Here is an 8,617-nt window from a genome sequence, read left to right on the forward strand (position 1 = left end):
AAGCTGGCTTGTTTTTCATAAAACCCATCTTTAACTTCGTTCTAGCTGCAATTAGTGGGAGCATAGACAGAAACAACCAAAATGCAACTGTGTGCCACTATCTTTTCCAGTTCCTACTGTCCTGATTAGTCTGACAGTGCACGGACGACTGTCTATTACAATCCAAGTTGACAGAGCCGATTCTGCTTTCAATGTTAATGCTATACCTGCTCCAGCGAGGTCACGGGAAGTGGCAGTGACAACCCCAGATCCTCGAACAGTAAATCGTACCGATTCTTTATATTGACAAGGTGGGGTCAAATGAATGACTGTACTTGGATCTTGTATGCGCGTCTCGGAGACTCAGCATACGTCAATCGTGAATGATTCTTGAGTCCTAGCTAGGGAGGCCTGTTTTCTCATCAAACACGTAGTTTAAAGCGTGATTTAAGGAGACCCTTAACAACATTACGTGAGGTCAAATCATTAGCATTGGTAGTGCGATATGATAAAGATAAATCAGAAGCATTATTCGCGGGGATAAAAGAATTATTAAGAGATCATGAGGGAAGGATTCAGTAGTGAACAAAATAATCTCAGTTGCTGATAGTGGTATGAGAACAAATGTCATGTTCCGGTTGCCGACATCGTGGAAGGTTATTTCTTGTTGAGGAACCTGAAAACAAAGCCGAATTAGTGATGGGCATGACGAAATGGTGGCGTCACCACAAAGCGGAAAGGACGACGGTTTGATGCCGGTAGCTCATGGCCTTTCCATGGTGAGTTTTTGATGTGTTGGCTCCTCGCTTCGGAAGTCTTAGCCGTCGGAGATAGAAATCTATGGGGTAATGTGAGGTGTGAAATTTGTATGGTCGATCTTTTCTAACCCCTTTCTTTCGTTGTGAAAACGCAGAGTCGCTACAGATGTTGTTTGTTTGATGGAAATACTTTACCGCTATCACATCCTTTTCTCATCAAGCAATACAATTTTGCCACCGAGTCTTAAATTACCGCCTTTGGTCTTACCGTTCTCCGATCAAGCTACTTGACATGGTATGACCTAAAGAAGCATGTGTTCAACGTTTATTCTGAGATCAGGAATCCCAGTTCTATTCAGACAAAATGGGACATAAATGTTAAGTGTACACATTTTTCAAGCAACCTTTAAAACTCTATCCTAAATTTAACTGATCAAAGAATACCTTTATTTACAATTGTTGGAAATCAACAAACCATCAATTCAATGATCAAATCACTGATGCATGGAATGTTATCAAGAAGTTGAAAGAAATCAAAATGATCATTCTAAATGTATATCTTCAATGAGTTAGTTTTTATCTAGTTACAGTATGTTGAGAAGATCAGTTTTTCATATCATTACGACGTCGTATTCTGATTATCCAAACTAAAAATACGGTGCTTGAAATAAAAATCAAGATTATGAATGGCATTAGAAGACGAATGCATAGACGAATACTAACATCATTAATAAATGTGATTGAATACATTTGCAATATCTCACGAGATAGTAGAAGGTGTTTAGATGTGACTGGAATGTCTTCAGTAACTTTTGTGATCATGTGAGTAGTTTGATGATCGTTTGCAGAAGGTTCGTTAGTTTTGTTTAACTCATCGGTGTTAATTAACACTTGTGAAGTTGTTATATTTTCAGTAGTGTCTGATTCCACTGTAACCATATCTGAAGTCAATGTTATAAAGTTTATGGTTTCATCACTATGTTTAACGGTTGGTTCTTCTGTTGAAATGTGTTCGACCATTCTGTCAGTTGAACTTGAACAAATTCCTATTTGCTAAACCAAAACAAAGATACTTATAATCAGATATTAAGACAATACTGGCATTTGTAAATTGAAGATATGATGAATAGATTTCAGTTTAACGTCAGTGTCAAGCAGTGACATACCTTTTAACCCTCATACATTTTAAGCGATAGTATCGGTGGAGATAATGGTTCTTTAAAAATGTAAATCTCGTAACAGAATAGCATAGCAAAATAAAGACTACACTGTAAAGTAGTGTATGGAGGAAAGCTGACAGACACATTACAAGTGAGGATCGAAGTCACACAACACACACAATTAAGTACATGTATTTATAAACAATTGTCTACTCAAGACACTGAATGTCCGTTGTGGATCGGATACCATTAGCAACAACCTACTTTCGGAGAGAATAGCAAATAGGAAATTAGGAAAAGTATCTGAAATTATACTACTGATCACTCTGCAAACTGATCGATTGAACTAGGTCGAGAATAATGACAAAATGTTCAATCAGTTTTTCAGAAAATCATTTGATAGCCGAAAACTTACTATCTAATGCCTGTTACACTCAATAGAGCATAGGCCGCCGACCAGCATTCTACAACCCACTATGTCCTAGGCCTTCCTTTTTAGTTCTATCCAACTTTTGTTCATTCCTCTCACATCTGTCTCCATTTCTCGTAGTAATGTGTTCGTGGGTCTTCCTCTCTTCCTTTTGGCCTTCAGGATTCCATGTGAGGGCTTGTCCTGTGACACAGTTGGATGACGTCCTCAATGCGTGTCCTATCCACTTCCAGCTCTTCTTCCTGATTTCTTCCTCTGAATAGCTTAGTGTTAATGTTCATAATGGTGACATTAAGTGACGATTTCTAGAATCGTAAAGAGAATACTGGTTGCCTTAGTATAAGCGTTATCTTTCCCTGTCTAGTTCTTTAATCGTGTTTGATCATCAAATTTAAACTCATTTCGCAGAACATGTGAAACATATTTTTGACAGATTTGAGAATACTTCTAAGAAGATGGATCTTTAAAGTATATACAGGAGGTTCAAGACTAGACTGTTCAAACGAATCATGTTCTCATCTGACAATTATCCATGATGATGGACAACAGAATCCACGGTAAAGTAACATGTATTAGAACGAATAAACTCAGCAACACAGTAGTAGTTAGATTCATAAATATGTTTGGTGGTTGTTTATTGGACTAGTATATTACAGCTTAATGGCACGGAATGTTATTAAGTAAAGGCAGTATATAGTAGATGAAAGAACGTAACAGAAGTTATATATATTCATTGAGAATAAATTCAAGCTATACCAAGATCGAAAACCTGGAAGCACTGGACGGACGTTTCTTCCTATTGTTGGACACCTCAACAGTGCGCATCCACGATCCCGAACTCGCGAGATTCGAACCCAGGACCTATCAGACTCGCGCCAGAGCACTTAACCGATAGACCACTGAGCCTACATCCAACGGTGTTGATTTCTAACTTCAAGCAATCCACGATTTTTGAGCAACCGTTCACCAATTGTCTTCAGTGAGTTGATATCTGTACAACAGACTTGGCTGAACTCCACTGGTCACTGCTTCCCACTAGAACTCAAGGAAACACTCCTTACATTTAGTCACTAGTGAGCATATTATCGTGGGTGCAAACTGCTGAGGAGTCCCATAACATGACGAAACGGCCGTCTAGTGCTTTGAGGTTTTCCATGGTGGTCTAGCTTCAATTGACTCATGATTTCAAATATGAAAATACTGAAATATCCACAAAAACCCCTTCTGATCTATGGATTAAATTTACCTGGATAGCACAATCTTTTCCAAGCAATGTTTCCATGTCAATATCACGAAAGTGTCTGCACGTGTTGAATATCGGACACCAATGACATTTTCTTCCAAATGTATACTCCTTAGTACAGTCTTCACAAAATTTGTATTCCATACAATCTTCAATGAAAACATAAAGAGATATCTGTAACTGTGCACTTATTCAACAATTAGCAATTTCATGAATGAAAGAGATATGTCACAATGATACTGGAGGAAGTCGTTGGAAGATGGATAAGGCGTCACACTGTAACTGTCAAATAATTCATCACATGAAAGGTGTAAAATGGATTTCTCCATTCACGGTCACCATTCTACCTGATAAGCAGTAATTATAATTATCAATCATCCACTCAATCTTCCACCGGGAAGTGTTTTCAAATCATCTCCATCAGACAAAACTGTAGGTGTCGTTGTTGTATCATGTATATGATTCACTAAGAATTCGAATTTCACCGAAGTATTTCAGTAATTGGTTGGTGAAATTTACGAATATTTTGGTTAGAGAGGCAAAATAATAAGCTGATTTGTGTATGAGCTTATAGAACCTTTACTTATACATTAGTTTGTATACGTTTAAATTTGTTGAGCTATTTGATTAAAGTGACAATGTCATTGACGTCATTGGAAATTCACTTGATCACATATTTTATATAGTTGAGATCATGAGTCAGTTGAAGCTAGACCACCATGAAAAACCTGGAAGCACTGGACACCCCTTCTCGTAATGATCATATGCTCACTAGTGACTGGCTCAATGAGATATTTCCTGGAGTTCTAGTGGGAAGCAGTAACCAGTGGAGTTCAACTAGGTCTGTTGTGAGATATCAACTCACTGAAGACATTGGTGAATGTTTGCTCAATTTCGTGGATTGGTTGAAGTTAGACATTGACACCGTTGGATGTAGGCTCAGTGGTCTATTGGTTAAGTGCGCGCGCGCGAGACTGGTAGGTTCTGTGTTCTAATCGCTTGAGACAGGATCGTGGATGCGCACTACTGAGGAATCCCACAATAGGACAAAGGGGCCGTCCAGGTTTTCCATGGTATTTCCATGGCTTCAATTGACTCATGATATCAACTATATAAAATTACTAAAATCTCCAAAAAAAAACCCTTCTGATAATAATCACATATTACAGACAACACATATGTCCCACTAACTGACTTAAATGTCAGTTATGGTTATTTTGTCCAGTATTATATTTAAATGATAGTTGGATGACATGGTCAGATTCCTCTAAAATCGTCGTATCGCCAACAAAAATGAGAAAAAACGAAGGCGAAATCAGTTAACTAACGACAAGATATGCTTAGAGTTACTCAATAAGTCTGTGTTAATAACATTTTAGTCTCATATATTCCAATACCTAACCATGTATTATAGTTTAATATTTTTTTCAAAACACAGACACTCTGTTTGGTATTTTGTTTTCAGGAGGGACTTCAATGGCACCCTCATCGATTCTTGGTTTTTACACATTCAAATTTGTTAAGAGAGGTTATCAGGATGAATGACATGCGAAGCGCGGGAGTTATCTTTAAAAATGTCTACTACAAGCCCGGTAACAGGTATCGAAAAGTGCCCAAGTTGTACATAAACGTAATCAACCAGATCACACAAGATGATTGACTTATCGTTATATTAAGGCTTATCAATCAACATGCTTGACAACATGACTGATCTTCAAGGATGTCTGTCAGTCGTAGAAAACTGTTAATTTCAGACATCGTCGTACACTGAAATTTATCTGAAAAGTACACAATCAGAGGAGACGGACATTATTCTATCTGAGATCTGATCAACAAATAATCATAATTCTGTACACCACAAAATGCTTGTTCATTTAACACTAAGAAACAATGAAAGTGATGAGTAACGAATCAAAGATATGTGTAATGATCCAATAAAATAACTTTCTTACGCACTAGAAATAGGAGTAAACTCAACCAACAACCCGGATTCCGTCGGATATGAAGAAAGTATTTCTTTTTTCCCATAATCATTATCTATAAGAAGACAAAAACAGTTGAATGATAACCCAATGTTGGGTGAATGAGTTACCTTTTACAAACAGATAGAAATGGATTCATTGGGAAAAATGATCAACAATATGTTTCTGTTGGGTTTCTCAAACTGTTATTTACAAACAACTCTGTCTGTAGCTCATTTAGAGTTACTACCGATCCCAAGCCTGCGTAAGGGAGGAGGGTTGGGCATCGGGTTAGCGACCTTATCCCGTAGAAAAGCTAACTCGCTAAAAAAACGCTAACCAGAAAAAATAATTCAAACAATATACATTAGAATGAATTCACTTGTGTCAGTTTACTGATATCAGTAGTATATTTGAAAACGTTTCAAATACCAAGCTCCTATGTTGGAAAAATGTGTCTATACAAGTGTCCATTATAAGACACATAAGTTGGGTTTTTACGCTTGTTAAGTGCATTGATTTGGAAACACATTGTGATTCTCATGCCATCTGAACGATGATGACAAACCGCTGTTGTCAAGTGGTTGTCAAGTAAACGGTAGTTTACAGTCAAGTGATGGTGACGAATTCAACAAAACCTCCATAAAACCACCTGAATGAAATATTATAGTAACCTTCTTTTCTCGACGAGAACGCAATCAGTATAATGGAAACAACTATTATTATAACCAATCGTACTAGTGATTTTCGACTGTACTCATTTTGTTTAACTGAATCAAAATCATTTTTTCGTTCGGTCACCCACCTTGTCCGTTCGAACTTTCTTACGCTCTGCCCTTATTGCCTGTACTCGTTGGCACGTCTCGCTATTCCTTCGATACCACGAGATCGCCAATAAATATACTCTATCTGGAACAGTTACAGTCTTCTGGTTTGCGAGTTATCAAAGGGACGAAGTCGTTTTCGGGAGCGTAATATTAATGTAGTGGTGATCATAGTCAACCGAGACTTGACGCCATCTACAATATAATCTACAAAGATACGATTTGGTTTATGCCTTGCATGTGTTACAGAATGACGGCGAGTGCTGTGCAATGGTGTATTTTCATTCATTTGAACATGGTCACATCGTTGTTGTTTCGCAATCTTTTGTACATCCATCTCGTTGTCGAAGATCATCAGTTGTCTTCGACCTTCATTGATTGCTCAAATTGATATCTCATCATTTTTAGAGTGAAAGGTTCAATCAAATGTAGAACAAAATAAGAAATGATCATCACAATTTGATTGGATTACCTTCATTAGGTGATTCATGAACTAACTTAATAGATGAATTTCTTCCGATCTCATTAGATATCTGGAAAGTAATGTTTAATACAAGTATGATATTTAGTATTTAAACGACCTAGAATACGTCAAACAGATGAATACCATTCTTCAACTATTCTTATTACAATTTATTCAACTAACTACAGAACTCATGTTTCTCGTTTAGTAACATTGTAGTGTGGTCTACTTATATCCATATAAGTAGTAAATGGCGATGGTCCGATATAGAATGTATTTTGGCAGAAAATCGACGAGGAACGAACAGTAATGAAGCGCAATCGATATGAAAATGAATAAACAGTGAAATCAGAGAAGACTGACCGATATTTGCAGAAGGAACAGTGAAGATTGAGACAATTGATCGTTATTTTGCAAATTAACTGTTGACTGTATGGTTATCACAATTTAGTGAGATAGTCTGTAATGAGTGTCTAATTACATTCGATTGTCCCTAATCGTGTTTTGTTCACTATAACCGGATCAAATGTCTAGACTACTTGTGTTTTCCAACACTAATCACTGATCAATTAGGATGGTATCATAAAGGTAATGCTCATATTTTCATCATGCCATACCTTTTGGAACAATGGATGTCGATAACATTTGGAATTCATTCATTCATTGAAGGAAGTTATCATAGAAACGAAACTGATGTACAAAACGTTTGTCGGTGAGAATGTAAGTGAACTGGTCACTGTGGAATTTGGCAATAACTTCATACATACATAGATTAATAATAACGAGTACAAATCGACAATGGTGATAACGTAGCACACAAATGTAATACAAATTGGAATGTTTTTTAATGAAGGTCAACTGATATGAATGGTGTACGACATACCTTCTCATAGTAAATAGATATGTTTCCATTAGAGTAAAAAATACAGACAATCTGAACTGTAAAATTGAGAATATGGAAATGATGATTTTCATTAATTAAAAGAAAGTATATCGATATATTTGTGCGATACTTTAAAAAAAAAAGGTGATTTGCTGTACACTCTTCTCAAGGTAAATGCTCTGGTACAGCCGAGAGTGGGGAGAGAGTTCGCTGTCCCTCTCAAAATGATCTCACATGGCCACGCGTATAAAGCCTCTGTCAGGGAAGTCCTACTCGCTGACTTCTCGTGGTGGACCGGGGTGTTCTTTTCGAAATTGAGAGGACGAAAAGAGAATGTCCGACGATTAAACTGGGTTGGTGGACACGGAAAGTTCACCTAGGGTAGCTTGAAAACCCTGATTCCAAACCAATGGTGCACATGGGCTCCAATATCGTGGTTGAACAAAGGACGTATGAACCAATCGTTGGTCACCGGCTACCATGTGACTGCATCTTCTTACGATGCTTCACTGCCTTATGGATCAGATCTATAGGTCAAATATTCTGTCAAAATACACTTCTTATTAACATCGTGTTTGAATAATAATTTTGTAGGTAACTCATATTATGCAAATCAATACAAACATTCTAAATCGATAATTTCAGAATACACAATGAATTATATCATAATAAACATTGGATTGTGCAAGGGATGACAGGCATAACTAAGTAAGTAATTAAGCACTGTGTTTATTATTTTTACCTAATCAATATTTACATCCGATTTCTTTTATCCAGATAATTTCAAGGAATTGAGGTGGGTGTTGAGAGATGCCTTTAAAAAATCTAATCACATTCAAACTTTCTTCAATTTGTACTTTTTTTCGTAAGTTATTGTAAAATGTGTCATTTACACTTGTGATATTCCTACTCTACT

General features: G+C 36.9%; 1 protein-coding gene across 1 annotated transcript; it reads right to left on the reverse strand.

Moving 5' to 3' along the window:
• Nucleotides 1–1,340: 1,340 nt before the first annotated feature.
• Nucleotides 1,341–1,757, reverse strand: Smp_160350 (hypothetical protein; the record flags this gene model as incomplete). The annotated part of the gene is made up of 1 exon (XM_018789598.1): nt 1,341–1,757. The coding sequence occupies one exon, from the start codon at nt 1,755–1,757 to the stop codon at nt 1,341–1,343; it is 417 nt and encodes a 138-aa protein (XP_018646440.1).
• Nucleotides 1,758–8,617: the final 6,860 nt, after the last annotated feature.

Source organism: Schistosoma mansoni (genome assembly GCF_000237925.1).
Source record: "Schistosoma mansoni, WGS project CABG00000000 data, supercontig 0134, strain Puerto Rico, whole genome shotgun sequence".
NCBI classification, from domain to species: Eukaryota; Metazoa; Platyhelminthes; class Trematoda; order Strigeidida; family Schistosomatidae; genus Schistosoma; species Schistosoma mansoni.